The 23,480-nt window shown below is 40.6% G+C and overlaps 1 protein-coding gene across 1 annotated transcript in view; it reads left to right on the top strand.

Moving 5' to 3' along the window:
* Positions 1–23,480, top strand: part of LOC141364204 (uncharacterized) — a 57,965-nt gene that overhangs the window by 31,914 nt on the left and 2,571 nt on the right. The window contains exons 3-6 of the mRNA XM_073868292.1: positions 9,300–9,365; positions 9,470–9,633; positions 9,827–9,953; positions 16,575–17,285. Of these exons, the coding sequence (XP_073724393.1) occupies positions 9,300–9,365; positions 9,470–9,633; positions 9,827–9,953; positions 16,575–17,285 (1,068 nt within the window). The remainder of the gene's footprint in view (positions 1–9,299; positions 9,366–9,469; positions 9,634–9,826; positions 9,954–16,574; positions 17,286–23,480) is intronic.

Raw genomic sequence — 23,480 nt, 5'->3', positions numbered from 1 at the left:
CACATCCCTAATTTTAAAAGCAATCATGTTAAATGTCTGTTATTCTGGATGTTAATCTGAACGAATGTTTAGTCGGAGCTTGTGAAAACTGTACAAATGCCCAGAGAAACTCCGCGGGTTTGGACACACACATTACGGTCGTGGGCGGGAGTGAAACTCACAGGTTGCGGAGGTCCTGGTCAGAAATTCGCTGGACGCGGGTTTGAGAGAAATGTAGTCCACACCGCAGATATGTTACTTCAGACAAGCACGTGCAGGTTTCTGTTTGCGTCATCACATTATTTCGGCCGTATTTTTTCGGTGATAAAAGTCTTTCGGCCGAAAACCGAAAAACCACTTTTGGGCCATTTTCGGCCGAAAATTTTCGGTGGCCGAATATTCGGTGCATCCCTAATATAAGGGTGCTAGGCCATTTAAGGCTTTGTAGGTGATTAGTAATATTTTAAATTGTATACGATATTTAACTGGTAGCTAGTGTAAAGATGCCAGAATTGGGCTTATGCGGTCATACTTCTTAGTTCGAGTAAGAACTCTTGCAGAAGCGTTTTGAACTAGCTGAAGCTTGTTGACCTGTTTTGAATGGCATCCTCCGAGTAACGAGTTACAATAGTCTATTCTAGAGGTCATAAAAGCGTGGATAAGCTTCTCTGCATCTGATGCAGACAACATATGGCGTATTTTTGAGATATTTCTAAGGTGGAAGAATGCTGTGCGGCAGACATTGGAGATATGGCTGTCGAAGGATAAACTGCTGTCGAACATCACACCTAAATTCTTAACCGTGGAGGTTGGCACCACAGTGCAGCCATCTATGGGCAACTTGTAATCTGTCATATTATATTTGTAGCGATTCGGTTCGATAACAAGCATCTCTGTCTTATTGGAGTTTAGCATAAGAAAGTTATGTGACATCCAGTCACTTATATCGCTGATGCAGTCTGATAGCTTAGAAAAATTTTGTGTTTCGCTAGGATGCGAGGAGATGTAAAGCTGTGTGTCATCTGCATAGCAGTGAAACTGTATGTTATGATTTCTGATAATATCTCCCAGAGGTAACGTATATAACGAAAACAGAATAGGACCTAAAACTGATCCCTGCGGTACGCCGTATTTAACCAGGGAGTGATGTGACTCCTCCTCATTTACATAAACAAAGTGATAGCGATTGGTTAGATACGATCTGAACCAAGCTAGCGCCTGACCACTGATGCCAACATAGCTTTCTAGCCTATTAAGTAAGATTGTGTGATCTATTGTGTCAAAGGCTGCACTAAGGTCTAATAATATAAGGAGTGATATTTCACCACGGTCGGATGTTAGGAGAAGGTCATTTGTGACCAGTGTTGGTCAAGTTACTTGGAAAAAGTAATTAGTTACTGATTACTGATTACTTCCCTATGAAAGTAATCCCGTTACTTTACTGATTACTTATTTTCAAAAGTAATTAGTTACTTTACTAGTTACTTTACTAATTACTTTTCAAAAACATGATGCACGACCTGAATATGCTACACAGTATAAAGCAACAGGGCCCGGTTGCATAAAGTACCTTAAGTGTAATGTTCCCTTAAATTCACCATTATGTTTCATTTAAACTTAAGGGTTTTGCAAAAAACCTTAAGCTTTTTCTGTTGCATCTCCATGGCAACAATAGTATTTTATAAACCTGGGTCGCTGTCGTGAAACATTTAACGATTACCCTTACCTAAGAGAACCATTTTAGGGATTATACTGTATGCAACACCTTTAAATTATTCTCTTAATGTGGGTTAGTGTAAGGGAAAAACTTAAGGTGCTTTATGCAACCGGACCAAGACCTTTCTGCCTAATTCTATTCTTTCTGCATCCATCATCTGAAATTGAATCAAATAAAACATTCTCTGTTTTAACCTCTCGACGCGCACTAATTCGTTTTTTTTAAGCCTGCTAACATTAACAATATTAATATCAACATTACTATACATCGTTTAAAAGGTCTACGGGTTTAGCATCAGAGTATGGTCTCTGTTTTGAGATACATATCATAGGCTAACGTTATATGCTATATAGCATCATATATATTTTTCAAAAGAAGACCATTTTAATGTACAAAATGAAGGCAGTAAGTTATTTTGTTACATAAGTCCAGATGACAACATGCAAAATATAAACGGGACTTCTTACCTTATAACGACCGCGAGTCGAATCCGGTCTGTTTCAGATGAATAACACATGAAATATAAAATTCATCAAATGACAATTTTTGTCCACAAATGCGTATAATCCATGAAATATAGTAGTCTGTTGTTTACATCAGATTTCGCGTGAACGTGTATGAGATGGAGCCGCAGCGGTCACGTCAGCTTGTCCACAAATGCGTATAATCCATGAAATACAGATATATAGTCTGTTGTTTTAAGTTACATCAGATTTCGCGTGAACGTGTATGAGATGGAGCCGCAGCGGTCATGTCAGCTGGGGGTTCAGGGATATTTTCAGTAAGTTTCACTTTCCTGTGCCGGCTTGCTAGGTGTTTGCTTAGATTTGAGGTGGAATCTTTCGCTGTAGATAAAAGTTTTATTCCCACGCAGAGTGTACAGCGGACGCTGATGTTTTTGTCACCGTTAACTGGGTTAAACTCAAAGTAATGTCTGTACTTCCAAGCACTGAACGCTGCATAGTCCTGTTCTCTTCCGCGCCCCATGTTGTCTTCTCACGTTCAACAATACACTGACTGACGGCGCATCGCTCATACGTCATTGTCACTCGACTCGCGTCACGACACGAGAGAGTCTCACGAAACAAAATCAAGATTAAAAAAAAACGCAGTAACCCAGCCTGCTAATGGGAAAGTAACAGTAATCTAATTACTGGTTTTGCAATTGTAATCCCTTACTTTACTCGTTACTTGAAAAAAGTAATCGGATTACAGTAACGCGTTACTTCTAACGCGTTACTGCCCATCACTGTTTGTGACTCTAAGCAGCGCTGTCTCTGTGCTATGGTGGGGCCTGAATCCTGATTGGAACTTTTCATACGTACTATTATTTGCTAAGAATGTGCGTAGCTGGCTTGCCACTACCTTTTCTAAAATTTTGGAAAGAAAAGGGAGATTTGAGATTGGTCTAAAGTTATTTAGATCTCCCTGGTCAAGGTTTGTTTTTTTAATGAGCGGTCTAATAACTGCTAGTTTGAAAGCTGATGGAACGTAGCCTAATTCTAATGATGAGTTAAAGACATTTAATACTGGGTTAGACACTATAGGGAATACCTCTTTAAGTAATTTTGTGGGAACAGGGTCCAATATACAGGACGATGATTTGGATGATGCTACTAATTTAGATAGCTCATCTATTGTAGTAGGTTTAAATGACTCAAGATGTTTGTATGGTAGGCAAGCGTTAAATGTATTACTGGGTAGAGTGGTGGCTGCTTGGGTACCTACAATGTTTTCCCTAATAATCATAATTTTCTTAGTAAAGAAGTTCATGAAGTCGTTACTATTGTGTGGGAGTTTGTTAGTGGGTTCTGTTTGTTCTTTATTTCTAGTCAGTTTCGCAACTGTGCTAAAGAGGAAGCGAGGGTTATTATGATTTTCTTTAATAAGATTGCTGAGATACGTAGATCTGGCGATTTTTATAGCCTGTCTGTAGTGTTTAACACTCTCTTTCCATGCTGCACGCCATACCTCTAGCTTTGTGCTTCTATAATTTCTTTCCATTTTTCTAGCAGCCTTTTTAAGGGCAGCGGTATGATGGTCGTACCATGGAGCTGGCGTTTTTTCTTTGATTCTCTTTTTTCGAATTGGAGCTACGGCATCCAATGTGTTAGAACAAATACTGTTCAGGTTTTCTATTACAATATCTAGATCTTCAGGGTTATCTGCTACATGTTTCATTTGGGACAGGTCTGGAAGAGTGCTAATAAAGTTATCTTTAGTGGTGGAAATTATTGTTCTGGCTAGTCGGTAGCGTATTGTAGATCGAGTGATCATATCTAGAAGTACCGTGTATGAGACAAGGCAATGGTCTGAAACTGCATCGCTCTGAGGTGATATCTCGATTTCATTAATATTGAGCCCGATTGACAGAATTAAGTCTAATGTGTGCCTATGAGTATGCGTGGGCCCTGTCACGTTTTGTCTAATATTGAGAGAATTTAGAATATCCATAAATGCTAATCCTAATGTATCTGTTGGGTTATCAACATGTATATTAAAGTCACCAACGATAAGAGCTTTATCTACAGTGACTACGAGGTCAGACAGGAAATTTGATATTTCTTTAAGAAAATCTACATGATGGCCCGGAGGTCTATAGATTGTAGCAAGGACAAAAGAGAGCTGTTTATGGTTACGATCAGTTATTTCCATATTTAATAGCATTATTTCAAATGAATTAAATTTTAGTTCGGATTTATGGTTTACTTTAAAAAAAAATTTGTATATTGTAGCTACACCACCCCCTCTCCCCTTTAAACGCGGTTCATGTTTATAATAGTAGTCTTGTGGGGTGGATTCGTTTAAACTAATGTAATCGTCTGCTTTAAGCCAGGTTTCTGTTAAAGAGAGTGCATCTAAGTTTTGGTCAGTAATTATTTCATTGACAATAGGTTCTTTATTGGTAAGCGATCTAATGTTAAGAAGGCCGAATTTTAACATTCGAGGTTCATCTGTAAACGTATTGTTTTCTAATTTTATGTTAGTAAGATTTGTACGAGACGAGGTAAACGGTGCTCTGTATTCGTTTGTTCGAGGAACGCACACAGTTGGAATGTGTTGATACTCTGGTAAGATAGACTCTAAGTTCTGGGATATATGTGATCTTGACATGTCAGAGCTACTAACAGATGGACGGGTAGGCCGATCTATCTGTTTCCTGACCTGGGCCCTGGGTAGTCAAACTGTATTAGAATTTAGAGTATTGGTCAGATTTCTAGAGAGTATAGCATTTCCTTCCGATGACGGATGAAGGCCATCTCTCTTTAGCAGGTCAGGTCTCCCCCTGAAGTGTTTCCAATTATCTATAAACCCTACGTTATGCTGAGGGCACCATTTTGACATCCAGTGGTGAAGAGACACTAATCTGCTATAAGTTTCATCACCCCGGTAGGCGGGGAGGGGACCAGAGCAAATGACATTATCTGACATTGTTTTTGCAATTTCACACACCTCTTTAATAGTATCTTTGTTGATCTCTAACTGGCGGAGTCTGGTGTCATTTGTGCCGGCATGAATAACAATTTTAGAAAACTTACGCTTAGCATTAGCCAGTACTTTAAGTTTGGATCTAATGTCTGACGATCTGGCTCCCGGTATACAGTCAACTATGGTGGCTGGTGCCTCAATGTTCACGTTCTTAAGTATCGAGTCTCCAATAACAAGGGCACCTTTAACAGATGTCTCAGCCGGTGTATTGTTTAGAATGTCGAATCTGTTCGAAATTACTAGGGGGGACTTCGATGGGCATCGAATATGACTACGCCGCCTGACAGTCCCCCAGTTAGTCGGCCGTGTTAAATCAGTTGCCGGAACCGAGCTATGTGTACTACGCGTTGCCGTAGGCGCATCCGAAACAGTGTTTGAAACATTAACATTAGCGGTCTTACTGTCCTCAACGAGCGTTCGGATGTGCGCTTCTAGTTCTGCAACCTTCTCCGTCAGCCTTACTACTTCAATACACTTAACACATGTAAACCCCTCTGTGCTGACGGAGGAAGCTAAACTGTACATGTGGCAAGCAGTGCAGGTTACAATGACAAGCGGAGTCTTACCGTTTTCATTTTGGGCGATGGCGTCTCTGTTCGCCTGAAAGCGGTCCGTGAAGCTGCATCGAGACCGGTGCTCGCTCGCTGGCTGCCTCGTACGTCTCCGGGTGTCAGGAGCCAGGGTGATGTGAGGCATGCTGTACCGCCTAGTGCTAATGCCGGGACACAACTCCTCCACAGCTTCCCGCTCTGGTGAGGAAAGGTCTGAAAAACATACATCGGATGAGTCCGCCATTAGATCGAAAAGGAAGGCAGATTTACAGTGAACAAACAGTGAGGAAACGGTAAACAAACTTCAGCCGGCACGTTTGTTGAAGCTAGCGGGCTATATGCTAACACTAAGTGTTTACCAGTGATAAATCGATTTAGTTATAAATACTGTTGAATAATCGTCACGCTAAAGTATTCCTAAGATGAACTAGTAAGTTATATTATATAGATAGTAACAAGATAGTAAGAAAATAGGATTTGGATGATGAACTCGATGGAGCTCCGATAACAGTGTTGCCACTCCACTCTCTCTTGCGTCTCTCTCTTGCGTCTCTCTCTTGCGTCTCTCTCTTGCGTCTCTCTCTTGCGTCTCTCTCTTGCGTCTCTCTCTTGCGTCTCTCTTGCTGTCGAACATCACACAAATATGTTTGTTTCATTACACACAGCACACACACATATGTTATGTAAACACAAACTTTTATTTTGGATGCGATTAATCGTGATTAATCTTTTGACAGCCTTAAATAAAACGTATTTAATAATCTATACTTTACTTATGTTCATAGATTTTTTAAATACCTTTTTAAGAGCTTTCAAGTTAAAGTGTGAAATTACCTAAATTACTGTTTTTTACAAAAACTAAATTTTATAAAATGATAAACTTCACATATCACCCTTGGTGTTTCGCTGTGGTTGCATAAAAACAGCAGAACTTTTTGAAAATGCAAATTGATAATCATAAAATATGTATTTTCCTCAACAACAAAATTGTGGCCAATGAAAATGCTGAGTGGCTAGTAACGTTCAAAAAACCACTAGCCACTGTGGCTGGTGAGCAAAAAAGTTAACATCAAGCCCTGTCTATTATAAATATCTTTCTGGTACTATTTACAGGTGAAGAGTTTTGTTGCAAAACGAGATAACTCAGTTTTTAACATTTTTGTCAAAACATGTTTATTATTATGTTTGTTGTTATTATTATTATTTTGTTGTTATTATGGTGCAACTTAGCTGTGTTTTTTAAGTTATAAAGGTTTAAATCAAAACAAACCAACTGTAATTGAATTGACATTAATTGGAATGCACAACCAAAAAACGAGATTTATGAAAAAAAAATGTTATCTCATTTTGCATCGAAACTCTTCAAGTATTAACGTTGCTACTCATTGCAATTACGTTACATTGGTGTGTTTGGAGTATAAACTGAAGCTCAGCTTTGAAAAAAATTTAAGGAGGCTTGGAAAAGAATTACACACACGCACACACACACACACACACACACACACACACACACACACACACACACACACACACACACACACACGTGTAAAGTTTATAAAGACATAGGCCAAGACAATGACTACAAAATATTGCCACAAAAAGATTTATACAAAACCAGGGGCGTCACTAGGCTCTTTTTAGGGGGGCTTCAGCAATTCCGTCCAGCCCCCCTAAAAAATGATTTGATTCATTAATTTGTGATCGCTTCAGTCCCCTATAAAAACTCTTTAGAAAAGGCGGCATGCTGCGTCATGTTTCGGCTCCTCACCTGAACTGAGTCTGCGTGGATTCCGCGCGTTTTTCAATCCGCAGGGACGAGGAGCAGAATGAATATCAGTAGTACAAGGTGTGTGCAGGGCGGACTGGCCATCTTGACCTGGCGGCTGTTCTAACCTGGCGTGCAGTCAGCTCAGGTTGACATGTGAAATAATATGATATGAATGAATGACGGACCTATGAGTCAGTCAATCGCGGTGCGAAAATGCCACCACATGATCTAACGGCGGCAACCCACTGCCTTTTTGGCTTTATCTAACAAATATGCAGCGCAAAGGAGAAACAAAGAGAGACAGACGCAGCGAGATGCTGCAAAATCAATTACAGAAATATTCGCCAAGAAGGGAGCAGGTCAGTCAAGTTACCAGTAAAAGCACACATCTATATTGCTTATTAACGTTACAGGTTTTTAAGTCAGGTGCTGGCGTGATGCATTGCTTTACAGTTGTTGTTCTGAATGCATCAGGCAGATAATTTCATGCAGCGAAACACCAGGTGATTGTGAAGTGTATCCTTTTATAAAACTTGTTTTTTTTTTGTGGAAAAACTGGATCAAACGTGCAAATCGAGCTTTTAATGGGCATTTCACCTTATATTTGCAGTAAAATATTTTTTTTTAATCTAATAATATAAGTAAAGTATATCTTATTAAATATGTTAGTTTCATTTCATTTAAAATATTAATATTTCAACATTTGAACTCCTTCCTTTTAAAATGTGTAAGGCCCAAACAGGGCTTAAGTCTAGTTCAAGACTAAAATGGCTGTTTGAGTTTTAGTTCTTAACTAAAAGTAGCTTGCACTAACATATCTTAAAATACATCAGTCACATTGTTTTGTCTCAAGATGCACACCTGTAATATTTTTGTAAGGTATGCTTGTAAAAACGACATAAACATCCTAATATAACTAAGGCCTTGTCCTGGCTTAATCTAAACCCTGTCCTGAAAACCACATCATACTGCATCTTGACAACTCAGTATTAAGGTAGATCACTTGTTGGTCAGTCCCCTTTTCTATATTTTAGATCTGTATAATTCCCAGATTAACACAGTGGCTATCAACTAATAATATTAACCTATAAGATTAGCAAATCCGATTTATGTTTACATGTTAACACACACATTTATCTTATTTTCTGGTTAAAAGTTTATTTTGTCAAAAAATCATTAGCTAAGGTTTCTATGTGAGCATAGAAATGCAAACAGTAAAATGATGTGTTTGTACTGGAAAAGTGTACGTGTATTTGCACAGTGAATAATGAATCAGGAAGTCTTCATTGTAAAAAAATCTCCATTCCCAAATGAAAAATTTCTAGTCCCATATATATATGACACACAGGGAATACAATTGAATAGTGGATTGCAATAAGGTTAGTAGTATACAGCCTAATAGTTAAATAATATTTTTTTAATCATACTCTTACTGGGAGCTGAGCCCCCCTAAAATGAAAATCCTAGAATCTCCCCTGTACAAAACCAATTACAGATGAAATTGTAGTCATCGTATGGTTTATTACCCGTGAGTTTTTGCGTGTTTTTCTATGCATTAGAATTCTATGCAACCCCCTCCCCAAATCACTTTTGGCTACTGCTGTATTTGAAATACCTTCTAAATGAAGTATGTTGTATACATTTCATTTGGCAAACAGTTTTATACAAAGCAGCTTACAGTACATTCAAGATACACATTTAGTTATTTTGTTTGTTCCCTTGGAATCACACCCTTGACCTCAAGATGTGGAACTACAGGAATTTCGTGTTTTTTTAACACTTCTTTTTTTCACAGTATTTACTGATGGCTCCACCAGTGATCTTGTGTGTCTTACAGGGACTATACCAGTTAGCTATAGAGGTGAGTGAGGCATTTAAAAATAGCAGTGTGTTTGACCAGCGTGTTTAGAGGGCAAAAACGCCAAACATGGTGTCTTGTCCTAATTGTTCTGCCTCTTTTTACAGGGAATGTGTACAATATTCCTGTGTGCCTCTGGCTGCTGGACACATATCCCCACAATCCCCCTATTTGTTTTGTAAAGCCTACCAGTACGATGATGATCAAGACTGGCAAACAAATTGATGCCCATGGCAAGATTTTCCTGTCCTACATGCATGAGTGGAAACACGTATGACCTTAACATCTTACTACCCAAGTAACCATATAGCAGAACAGTTGGCATGACAGTGGCGAGTTTTGCAGGACAAAGATCACCTGCATGTTCACATTACAAATAAATACAGTCTAGTTAGGAATGTTTGCTTGTTAAAGAAATAAAAATGATTTTCTGATCATCTTTGTGCTCCCTCATCATTCATCAGCCTCAGTCAGATCTGTACGGGCTCATCCAGGTGATGATTGTGGTGTTCGGTGAGGAGCCACCTGTGTTCTCCAGACCCACCACACAACCTCCTTACCAAGGCTTACAGGCAGCTGGACCTCCCAACCGTAAGAAAAGATTTCTTCATGTGTTTGTAAGGCCAGAAGGCTACATTCATATTTGTATTAGGGGTGGGAGAAAAACTTGATGCATCGATGCATCGCGATTCATTATGGAACGATTCAGAATCGATTCTCAAAAATGTAGAATCGATTCTGTGTTCAGTTCAAATAGCCACTGTGCCTGTGCGGGGATTTTGCACAATGTTATAGGTTCTTGAGCCTCGGTACACTTTGGGTGTTTCTCAATTCTTATTTGTGCATACTCGCATCTAATTATTTACTTAAGTAAGAATAAAAAAATTAAATGAAAAAAACTCAAGTAGTTATTTACTACAGTAGTTACTTCCGATCTGATAGAGAACCATTAAAACACTGAATTTCAGACTATTTGAAGGGCTTTCACAAACCTCTCCTTGATAGTCTCATTGTTCAGCTTATAGTAGTGTATCTCAGTCCTGCAATGGAAACATTAACATTACATGACGTGTCGTTTAAGAAAAAATCTCAAACACACACAGATGTTATTACGGAGCCCCCAAGGGGACATGGAGCAAAAATGAAATAAAGTTTAGTTTCGTGTGTGCATGTGAAACTATCACGTGAGCACATGAAACTAAACTTTTGATTTTTTTTACTCCAATGTCACCTTAGGGGCTCGGTACGTTTTTCTGACAATTAACTATGTTTTTACTTTCACATTTACAACACAAACTCGTCAGCATCTGCCTTTAAACAAGCTAACAGTAAACAAAAAAAAAAGAATGTGACTTAGAGCCTGGCCGATATTAGGCATTTTTCAAACTATCGGTATTGGCATTCAGAATGGCCGATAAATAAATAAATTAAAAAAGAACGGACGAAACAGCCTTCAACCATGTCATGAGTGTTGCCATTGTATAGTTTGTCCACCAGAAAGCACTCTACAACCTCCCTGTTGGCAACACTCGTGTATAACGCGTCACACATCCTGCAACCTGCTGATCCAGCCAGAGTCGGGCAGAGAGAACAACGGTTAAGTGAGTTCATGGTGAGTTGGTTACGAGACAATTAAAGAAACAAGTTTCTTTTTAACTCTTTCACCGCCAGCATTTTTTTAAAAAGTTGCCAGCCAGCGCCAGCGTTTTTCATGATTTTCACAAAAGTTTAATGCCTTCCAGAAACGTTCTTCTTCAAATATATAAATATTAGGGCTGTCAAAATAAACGCGTTAATAACGCGTTAACGCAAATTCATTTTAACGGCACTAATTTTATTAACGCGCGATTAACGCAACACGCAATTTCTGTTTGACCCACAGCTGGATGAATTGAGACGCAGCAAGTGACTGGCGCTGTCTAGATGAGTCTGAGCTTTTCATAAAAATAAGAACATTAAGCTCTCGTCTAGCGAATCCAATGCTCTAAATGGCAATTAAACATCTAAAATGCAAGTTTTCTGCACGTGCAGTTTTCTTTATCTGCACGTTTTCTGTGAGGTGTACCGTCCCAAATCCATATAAAGCAAAGATGCGTCTTCTTTCACTTTTTAGTTTCGTTTTAAAAAGCATTCAGAAATGATAGAAAATAGACCGCAGGACTTTCTTGATGTTAAAATAATTATTAAGAGAGATAAAGTTCGGGATCTGATTGATGTTAAAAGAGTTATTAAGAGTGACAAGGCTCAAAAGCGATGTCTGACGCAGACGTCTGAAGCGCATGCACACAAATGCGCGAGTGGGTGACCCTGATATATATAGATATCTAACACAAAATTACAGGTTTAAAAATATCTGTTTTGACAATAATTCACGCAGGTATGACCTATAATCTGTTATATCTGAAGTGAATGTTTGGTTAACTGTTAAGGAAAAGTATCTGTTGTGTCATTTATATTAAACCCTTGCATATCCTACAGTCTTAAAGTGGTCTGTCTCAATGTCAAAATTAAACAATAAAAGAAAAACATATATGAATATTGATATTGTTTTTGCTCTGCATTAACAGGTAAAGTTCTGTCATGCTTTGTCAGATTCCAACAATTGTTCCAATTGTTTTGAAGTTTTTTAATAGAGAATGTTAAAATATAAATGACACATTTTTAAAAAATTTGCTCATCCCAACTCAATTTGCCAGCACAGGTCACAAATGATGCAGCAGCAAACAGAAATGGAGAAAGAACAAGGTCTTCTAAAGGCAAAAACATTTATAAACTATGGCTGATGGTTCTGTTGAAAATGTAAACAGGCTGTTGTAGACATACATTTGCATATAGCATATATATTATCCAAATCCATGCTGATTAGAGCATTACAAACTTAAAAAGTGTTACATTTAGGTAAATTTAGAACAGATAAAAATGTGCGATTAATTTGCGATTAATCGCGAGTTAACTCATGAAATCATGCGATTAACTGCGATTAAATATTTTAATCTATTGACAGCCCTAATAAATATACAATATACCAAATGAAAGAACAGACCCTCTGCTTTCAAAAAAAAAAAAAAGTTTCATCCTACCTTCAGTAGTTCTTTTGTAATCAGCTTTTGAATATGGGTAGGTTTCTTCAAAAACACCACATTTTGAGCAAAAAGCAGAGATAATTCCATTTTTGTGACAGACTTTTCATAGAGATCCCATTCAGAGCGATCTTTAAAACAGACACGGACATGCAGCAGCTTGCCAGAGGGCAATACTTCCGGTTTTAAAAAGTTGCGGAAGGGCGCCACCTAGTGGATAATAGCGGTATTGCGGAAAAACGGAAATACTCGTCATTGGCGGGGAAGCATTTTCTCTTGATTGACGAGATATCTCGTCAATGGCGGGGAAAGAGTTAAAATGCATTATCATATTATTTTAGTTAAAACTCATAAATAACTACAAATAACTAATGTTAGGGAAATCGGCCGATATATCGGAAAATCGGATTTTAAAACCAACAAACATTTGTATCGGTATAGGCCTTCAAAATCCTTTATCGGTCGGGCTCTATGTGTCATGTTTATATATAAATATGCTATTTTCATTGCTATTACTGAACATAAACAGGAGCTTGATAAAAATGCTAATTTTCATATGGAACTTATCTGTTTTTGCAAATCAACTCTACATTTATTATAATATATAATATGTTTCTTTAAAAACATACTTTATTCTTTTATTTTTATAAGTATATACATTCTTTAGGAAGGATATTAATAAAATACAATCCCGTTTTTATCTGTATTTTTCTACACTTTGGTGAGGTGTACAGATTTGTGTATAAATTCAAGACGTCACATTATGATGTTTATTTTGTTTAGTTTTGTGAGGAAAGGATATGGAAATGTGCAGATGTAAACATGCGTTGTTTCTAAGGTTTATAGAATTTGCTTGCATAATAGTGCATATGACAAAAACACTTGCACAGTGTTTGAAATAGTATTACAATAAGGTAAAAGTGCCCATAGTTACCAAGTTACCATTAATAGTACAAATAGGCATCACTGTGACACATACCGCTACGTGTTGTTTCAAATTGGAGCTTGAGTTTCTGTACACTAAGATGTCAGTTTGTTTTGGTGCATACAGCATGCATCGCATTACGAAACTGTTCTTTTTGACCTTATGGATTAAAAACATAGAGCGAAATTGAGGCCACGCATGATCTGTCTCCAAAAGCTCGCACAACATACACACCTTCCTATGCTACTTTTATCTACTCTCGTCAATGGTGTGATGTGTTCCTGGCCATATGAAATGTCTGGAGCTATGGCTTAAATCAATAAAAGAGCAATCTAACCTCCGAACAAAGAACATTGTTTCTCGGCAGGCACTTCTATTTTCCGTTTGCACTGAGTCAATCCTGACAGCAGTATCCAAGATCATATTAGACCACATTCACACTGAAGAATTTGGTCTGATAGCAGCAGTGTCCAATGTGATTCCCTTAGGCCTATTGCACATGAGTCCCTTGTTGTTTCATCCGATTGCACCAAACATGACATCTAAATCCTTATTTACTTGTGTATGGGTGTCAGTATCTCCAGACGCGAGTGTTTACTTTGTCTTCCGTCAAACAGTTCACGCGAAGAGAAACGCACACACACAAACACAAACACACGAGTCAGGAAATTCGACGCAGTTTTTGGAATTCTTATAAAAAACGCGATTGCAAACAGTACAATCCTTATTTAGTTGCATCTAAGCGTTTATCTCTGCACAGCAAGTTTATTAAACACAGGATCACTCGAATGTGCATGCTTTCATGATCAACACGTGAGGGAGTAATGGTGGCGGCGGAGGCTGTAAACAAACATTGATAGTTTATCACGCGTGTGCCATGTTGTGTTTTCTACTATAATGATTACAAAAACACAAATTAGAGTCCAGACAACGATAGGCAGTTCTTCTTTTGAGCTGTTAACTGCACAAAAGTAAAGCCGAAAGTATACTAGGGACGTCATTTTCGTCATCAAGAGGGTCCGCGGCCGGCCGCGCGGACCGTCCGCGTGCAGCCCAAAATTTGAGACCGCGTGGACAGTGCGCGTACAGTCCGCGTACAACAGCGCATGCGCGTGAAAATATTTAGACAGGGCACTCCACTATAAACAATTATACAAAGGACTAGACAGCATTTGCGCACACACTATCGTTTTTCTTCTTTAACTTTTACTTCTTCCAAGAACAGAAAGCCCTGGAGCATGTTTGTTTGATTCCTGTCATTTGTTGTCTTAATGTTTGTTCCAAACTGTGTTTGCAATTGTGGATCAGTTACTTTTCTTCACCTATCCTAATGTTTTAATGTACTGTAAATGTCTCCAAATCAGTGCTGCCCTGACAGCCTGTTAGACTAATAATTTGAATAAGAAATCATTTGTATTGCATATAGTGTCGAACGCGGCCATCCGCGTGTAGCCGCGGGGACTATACTCGGAAAGCTGCGCGGATGCGTGCGCGCGAGCCGGACGCGGAAAAAAGTATACCCGGGCCTTAAACCTCTCGCTGGCCAACCAAACACTAACCCTGTGTTCATTTTTACAATGGCCAAACAGTACCTTTACAATGATTACTATGGTTTTTAAAGGTATACTTGTGAAATTAATATAAAATATTTCAATAAATGTGTGTGTGTGTGTGTGTGTGTGTGTGTGTGTGTTTACATTCTATTGAAAATTTTTGTTATAAATTCCCAAGTAAACCTTATCATGGTTTTACTACAGAGAAAGTTACATTCCTTTAAGCCCGGGATACACTGCACGATAATTGGCTGTCCCAGACGAAAGATTGCCATCGTGAAACTATCGTCACGATTTCTGTGATCGTGGCTCTCCATCGGTGGTCCTATGTCGTACAGTGAGAGAGGTTCAAAGACGGCCCGGTCTTGCGTCCAAAGATAGCCTACGATAGTTTTCTGGCAGTGTCAGAAATTCGGCATGATCACCGCACAGTGTGTTTGCTGCTACGACCTGCGCGCCGGTATTTGTTTACCACGAGCGCATGCTGGTGACGTTGCGCAACGTGTGACGCAGCCGCCGAAGTTTCCGTGTCATCATCGTACAGTCTACACGCCTCTCGTACCCGAGTTTAAACGATACATGTCGCACAGTGTGATAAGGTAATGATCTAATAAGAGGACAAAAATTGTGCAGTGTATTCCGGGCTTAAGGCATAAAACGTCTGGACAAGAAAAGCAATAAAGAGGCTTATTATAGAGTCGGCTGCAACCAACTTGTCCTTCAAGTACAACAGAGGCAGTTAAGATTTGTAGGACATTCAATAAGAAGACATGAGAGTGACTTGATCAACAAGTACGTCCTCTACACCCCACAACAGCGACATGGCAAAAGAGGGCAAGGCAGAGCGCGAAAACTATACCACCAATATATCGGGGAACTTATCAACAAGGACGTAGCAGCAACAATGAGCGAACTACGAAAAGTCGCCAAAAATCGCGAGGAATGGACAAAATTAGTGACCGACTGTCAACCTACACTGTTTGCAGCCGATTGATGATGATTACATTCGTGTTGAACATCCCCACGAGGCTCATTATGTGGCACATTATTCAACTCTTTTGTTCCTGAGCTGTCAATCACTGATTATTCAGAAGCTTTCCTGCCTTCACGCATACGGCCTTTCCCAAGCAAAAGTGTCTTAGAAATTGTAAATCAATATATTGTTTTATGTGAATGAGCAGGCCAAATGATTTTCACATAATTTTGAAGAAAAAACTCCAGACTACTAGATCCTGTTTTGAAAAATCTTGGGAAAACATGTTTAGAATGAGTTTTGTGGACTTATTTCAGTGACTTAAAATTTTTGCTTTTTCAAAAATACAAACATGTGCATACATGTTGATCATATAAATATTGTAGCTTAGTTTGTGCTAAACACAGTGTTATGAGACTTTTGCTATTAATATGTTTTAAAGCAACTGAAAAAAGCACAAATGTCAGTGCATGTCAAAACTTCCTTAGGGCCCTAAAACCCCATTAGACCCCAGAGGGTTAATGCAAAGAAAAGGGTTATTGCATAAAAAATAAACGGACAAGCATCAGTGAAATCTCTGTGCCTCATCTTTAGAACTAACGGGCCGCTACAGGGTGTATTTGATGTTTTTAGCCATTTTCTATAGTGTTAATTAGTAATTTCATGTTCATCTTTACATAGGGGAGCCTGCAGGTGACAGCTCTCACTCAGATCTGAGGATTGTGTTACTGGGATATAAAAAGGCTGGAAAGAGTTCATCAGGAAACATCATCCTGAACAGAGAGGAGTTTGACTTGAAGACATCTGCTCAGTGTGTGAAGAGACAGAGAGAAGTAGCAGACAGACACATCACTGTGATTGAAGCTCCTGGATGGTGGACAACACCTGTAGATCAGAGCTCTGAGTTACTGAAAGAAGAGATTTTACTCAGTGTGTCTCTGTGTCCTCCAGGACCTCACATTGTTCTTCTGGTTATACGTGTGGACAGAAGATTTAAAGAGGATGAGAGAAAAGTATTTCAGGGTTATGTTGATCTTCTCAGTGAGAGAGTCTGGAGTCACACTATAGTGCTCTTCACTCATGGAGACTTTCTAGGAGACACATCTATAGAGCAACACATTGAGAGTGAAGGTGAGGATCTCCAGTGGCTGGTGGAGAAATGTGGGAACAGATATCATCTTCTCAACAATAACAACAGAAGTGATGAGACTCAGATCAAAGATCTGCTGGAGAAGATAGAGGAGACAGTGACAGAAAACAACGGCTGCCATTTTGAAATGGACAGAAAGATTTTACAGGAAATGGAAGAGAGAAGGAGAGCAGAGAAAGAGAGAGCAGAAGAACGAATGAAGAGGATGAAGAAACAGAGAGAGATGATCAGATCACAGATGAGTGAGTAAACACCACAGTGACGATATAAACACTGAATACATTTACATTTAATCGTTTTGCAGACACTTTTATTCAAAGTGACTTACCAATAGGGAAAACAATAGAAGCAATAAAAATAAATTTCATAAACAACTGCACAAAACATTAACAATAAATAGTAAAATATTGGGCCCTATTTTAACGATCTAAGTGAGTGGTCTGAAGTGTACAGCGCAAGTGCGCTTACCGTAGGGCATGTATAATTCCACTTTTGCTAGTTCAATGACAGGAAAAATGTGTGCCCCGCGCATGGTCTAAAAGGGTTGTTCATATTCTCTTAATGATTAATGGGTGTGTTTTTGGCGTAACGTGCAATAAAACAATGACTGTCTCTTCTCCCATCCCATTTAAAAGCCAGTTGCGCTCCCACCATGGCAGATTCCCTATTTACATGATGGAATTTGCAGACTAAGAAGACCACCAGTTTAGGATTGATGTTAAATATTTTTTATTTGTTTATTTATTGAAATGGTTATTTAGCTTTGGTTCTCTTGGTGTAATAAGTAAAATCAATAATAATTTACCAATATGCAAATAAAAGGTTTGCACTGTAAAGGCCAGATTTACTAACAGCTTGCGCCACCTCAAACCCTTATTTTGACATTAAATAAAGACTGTCAGGAAAAACGCACATTGGGTAATTAGCACTGAAAAGGTGTGGCCTAGTTTTTTTTAGACTGACCTTATTGCATATCTCTTATTGCAATCTAGGAGTTTCCCTTACAGATGCAACATTTATGGATGAGAATATTTAAATGATTTACGCAACGCGATTTACTAATGTTTGTGTGTGTGTTATGACTGGTATTTGCACCATTATTTAATGCGAAATGCCCTTGAAATGGCTGCAATTGTTGCTAAAAGAAAAGGCATCACACAGATCAGAAATGTTTTAATGCATAACAATATATTTGAAATTCCTCTACACCCTATATTAGTCATGTTTTTTATTTGCTGAAATAAAGGAGTCACTAGAAGTCGTCACACAATACCAGACGTTTCAAAACTTCTTGTAAAACTTATTTTTTTGTCCTCCACTTCTTTTCAGTGTACTATGTCTTTGTTAGCTGGGTTCCCTTTTGAGGGAACTTCAACGCTGCGTCAGAGCTGACGCTATGGGGAACGCCTACAGCATGACAGCGTCTGAGTATGTATATTAAATTCGACCAATGGTTTGGTGTGACGTCATAGACGGAAGCCAGAGAGCATAAATACGGTGGAAAGGAACGCCCACTTTATCCTTTTTTCACCTCAGCGGCTATCTATGTGTGTGTGTGTATCAAGAGTGTTTGAATAGCTTAAACTGTGTGACTTAATAGTTTAACTGTGTGGCTGATAATGAAAGTAACTAAGAATTCAGAAACTTTAGACGGCATGTTTAGGAGCTGAGCACATTCACGCCACTTTTGAGGGCGTGGAGTGTGTTCATTATGATAACTAACCTTTCAAAATGCTCCGTGATTCCTCCTCTGGGTGTGGAAGCCTGCGCTGGAGTTACTTCCCCTCAGTGAGAGGGACGCAATCTCGGGAAGAGTGTCCACACAATAAGCTGTCTGAGCCCTTCCTACATCCTAAAACTCAGTCACACACCCTTCGGACTGTGTGTCCTTGTTTTAATGAGTCAAGACAATGACCGCATCTATCGCGGCTGAAGTCTTGCGTCCACTGAGGTAGTGTAACGTTAGTGTACTTTGACCGTGAAGGCTCTGCCTTAGGAGGGTTTGGAAGCATGCATTGCGGTCACTTCCAACCCAAACAGGAGCCCTATGCAATGTTTTACCTCTGAGGAGATATATGTTGTAAGCACAGCCCTTCTCTTTACGAACCGGTTCAAGATCCGTGTCCGCTAAGGCAGTGTGCACTTATCCTTGCTGCCAGGAGGGACTCGGGAGCCCGCATGCCGGTTTCTCCCACCCCGATCGGTAGCCCCTGCTTCACTGTTTGACGGTGTCAGATGATGTTCGCGTGCCTCATGGTTCGAGGCCCCCCTCAACAGATCTATTAAATGAGAAGTTGATCAAGGTTGTTTCTCGTGACACTGCTAGTTTTAATATGTATGAACCAGTAGATAAGAAATAAACTATATCATCCAGCAAGTTAGATGAGCGATTTTTTACTAAATGAATGCAACCTCAACACCAGAGGTTTCCTTTCTTTCCTGATCTCCATTCTTATTATGCAAGTTATGGAAAAGCCATTCTCTGACCATGTTTACACAAGCACTTCAGCTAGCTTTTAAACATAATATATTTAGCGAATGTTTTTATGTTGCCATGAGTGGCTTCATCCCTAAAGACTCCAGCATTGTCAAATATATATATTTGTGTATAAAGCCCTATAAGGGTATGCCCTCCTGGGGAGTGTGGAATTTATCCACCATTTACGGGTTCCCACACCTCTCAGTGCCCTCCTGTATTAACTGTGAACACTCTGCCTCTCGAAGTACAGAGCACAGTAAATCAGGTTCCCTTGGTAAAATTTATAACAGCATGGGAAAACATTCTAAACATATCTATTTCGAAGTCCCGGTGCCCCTTGGAACTTACCGAGAGGGAGTGCTCGAAACTCCAGGCTGAGCTCAAGTTACCAGTCACCACGCCCGATTCATTCCCCGGGGTGGCTGCCACGACACTCGAGCCGGCTCCTGTGAGGGTCGAATCGTTTCTGTTGGTTTCCCTGTTGGTCGAGTTATCTGGGTCATTTACTGGGAGGTCCACCACCATGCTCAAATTGGGGCTCAGAACGGCCGCCATGCTCGATTTTTCCCTGGCGCCATTGCATCTTTTGGGCATTTGCCTACTATTTATATTGACGATTGGTTTATATTAGCCCAGTCAGCACAGATGGCAGCACAGCATCGAGATGTTGTGCTTGCACATCTAAGATACCTAGCGTTGAAACGGAACACCAAGAAAAGTATGTTAGTCCCAACACAGGTGATCACATTTAATGTGATAATATGGAACTCGATGACGATGCAGACACAGATGTCTCCTGTTCATGTCATGTTCATTTTTCACAGAAGTGAATAAGATGAAGCTAGGTCAATCACACACCAAATGGTGGTTTCAAAAACAGGATTTTTCCCAGAGGGGCAACCCTTTGTGCATGTTCAGGGTTACGCGCACATGTCTTTGTACTCTAGAATATGGAAAGATTTTGGGTTTCTTTCTCAAGGACCGAGGTTAGGTGTGGTCTGTTGCTGCATGACATTAATGACAGATGCAGCTCTCTTAAGCTGAGGATCAGCTATTGAAGGCCAAAATGTCCAATCAGCTAAATCGCCAGAAAAAGTGTGCTTCTCCAGTACAGAGGACCCCTTTTCTGGGCGTAGTATGGATTTCAATGCCAGCAGGCAGGGTCCCCTCATGATCAAGGTCACACGCAGATGCTTTGTGCCTTAGTATTATGGAAGAAACTATATCAGTCTTACGACGGATGCATCCCTCTAAGGCCTGGAAGTGGCTATGGAAGACCATAAGGTCAAAATCTATGTAAGTCCACATGGAGCAGACATTCTGCTGAGGCAGACGTTGAGCTCGGAGAATGAAGATTCCACCCACACGTGGGGGAGCAAATCTGGCTCAGGTTTGGCGAAGCGAAAGCTGACCTCTTTGCAATTCAGGAGAATTCACATTGTACTCTTTGGTTTTCTCTCTCTCTCACCCAGTCCCACTCAGACTGGTTGCCATGACACAGGAAGGGCCTGAGGGCCTCCAGTGTGTTTTGCCCCAATTGCTCTGCGCCCGGGAGATCTGGAGAGGGTCCGGCAGCACAGGCACAGCTGTTGCGTGTAGCCCTGTGTTGGCCGACCCGAGTGTGGTTTTCGAACCTGATCTCCCTCTTAGACGGCTCCCCATTTCAGGGGCCGATCTGGAGGGCTCTGTAGTCTCAGGCGAGGGGCACTGTGTTTTACCCCTGCCTAGAGTTTTTGGGTCTGGCCTCTGAGGAGAACAGACTTAGAAACGGGTCTCTCAACTGAGGTTGTGCAGACTTTTACTTCCAGAGCTCCATCCACCAGGAAATTATATGCATTAAAAGAAAGACTTTTTTTACATGGTGCCAGGGCACTTATATGACCCAGTTATCTGCCCCTTGGTACAGTTCTGGAGTTTAATAGGAGAAGTTTGCAGCAGGGCTGTCTCCTTTGACCAGTAAGGCTTTTGTGGCAGTTATATCTGCCTTTCATGCCTTAGTGGTCGGTCCCTCATTAAGTAGATGTCACGGAGTGACTGTAAGCAGCGGAACTAAAAATATGGCGGAACAAAAAAATGGTGGAAGTAGTTCCACCCGGACCATTTTCACCGAAACACCCGGCCAGCTCCGGTAACTTCGGGCAACCGTAATCAGGCGATATTGCCGTCAGGTGTGCTTATCAAGCGTGGCGATTGCCGATTGGGCAGTTCAGAGAAGAGAAGGAGTATAAATAGAGCATCAGGAAAACAGGAAGACGAAGTTTGTTCCAGCATGGTGTGTTGGAGAGGCGTTTTATTATTGTGGAGATTGCAGACTGGGCGAAGACAAAGTGGAGGATTGGGCTGAAGGAAAATGGAGCTAAGTATTTAGGAAATTCCTGCCAAAGTAATTGTGTTGACCTGTGCTGTTTACTTTGAAGAGATTGTGTATACTGAGGAGTCACTGTGAAATACATTGGAAGGAACGAAGGAGTGTGGTACTAGCAACCTTGTATACGCTATTCCTCTGGAAGAGAGAGGGAAACATCAATTGTCAACAAACTGTGAGTATGTGGAGTTGTTGTCTTGCTAGTTACATCTTTTGTTAACCGTGTGTCCTAGTGCATCTCCTGAGTGCTCGCTCAGCGTGTATACAGTACGGCCCCACTCGTAGAAAGGAGTGGTGGGCGAGCCGAAGCTAGCTACGAAGAGGAAAAAGTGTGTTTACAAGTCGTGGATGTGACGTCGCCATTTAGTCATTCTCCGTACCAACCCCTTTCTGCTGTTCAGGACCAATTCTCGGCCCAACGTGGTGATCGGACCTTAATTCACCGTGAGTGTGTGTGGAGTGCCGTGGGTGAGTCTTTTGACGTGTGTACACTCGAAGAATTGTAGTGTTGTGCTGTGTCAATGTTGTCAGCGATCACTCACTAGGCCAAAGAGGAGAGCCTTGGATTGAAGGAGGTGAGCTGGTGTCGGTGGATGACTGAAACATCTAATATACAACCCGATTGTGACTCGTAATCCCTTCCCCCAACGGGTGGTGGCGTACCAACTGTGAGAAGTAAGAATATTGTTGTGGATATTGTGTGGAGTATTGGAAGGAGGGAGAACTTTAATTGGCTGCTGTGTGGAAGAAAGTACATGTGCTGTTTTGGTGTATGATTATACGCCTGTTGAGTGTTTGCAGATGCCTGCCCCTGTCTAGATCTCTTGTCACGCTGTTGAAAGAGAGGAGAGGGAAGTGAAAGGCCCACTCGTACAGTGCATCACCTGGTGTTGTCCTATTCCATCCTACCCACCGTCTAGGATTCCATCCGTGTCCGTGTTGGGCCACACGTTCAGCAGCCTCGGCCTGTCCCTCCATCTGTTCGTTTGTTCGAACTCAAGAGGTGTTGTATCTCTCCCTACATATTCACTGCAATAGTATATTGTTGAGGAGACTCTGTGTGTGTGTCTGCTGCCAGTCTGCAGGGTTGAGCCAAGGGCTCCGTGTCAACGTGGGACTGTTCCACGATGTATTGAAAGTCAACGTTCAAGTGTTGCATTGGAAGTCCGTCCTAGCGAGAAAGGCTAGAAGTTTGCCGTGTGTATATACATCCTCTCAAGCTGCCTAAGGGCTAAAGCCTGACGTCTGTCTATCTACAGGTCTGTGAGTTACATTTGTTTTAAGCCTTGTCTACTCACCTGTACGCCCAAAGCCAAGAGCCCAGTGTACTTCCCTGTATGCTCACTTGTACGCCCAAAGCTAAGAGCCCAGTGTACTTCCCCGGATACTCACCTGTACACCCAGAGCCAAGGGCCCAGTGTACCTCTCTGTATACTCACCTGTGTACCTCCTAGATGTCTTCAGCCCCAAGTCCCGGCACGCACTTGTATACCTTCTAGACGCCGTGCTGTGAGCCCAGCGTATTCCTCTACATGCCGAAGGTGGCCCGTTAAGGTATTTACCTACCTATTCTCCAGTGTACTTACCTATCTC

Source organism: Misgurnus anguillicaudatus, chromosome 6 (genome assembly GCF_027580225.2).
Source record: "Misgurnus anguillicaudatus chromosome 6, ASM2758022v2, whole genome shotgun sequence".
Lineage (NCBI taxonomy): Eukaryota > Metazoa > Chordata > Actinopteri > Cypriniformes > Cobitidae > Misgurnus > Misgurnus anguillicaudatus.
Note: the sequence above shows the minus strand (reverse complement) of the source record. Positions and strands in the feature narration are given on the sequence as shown.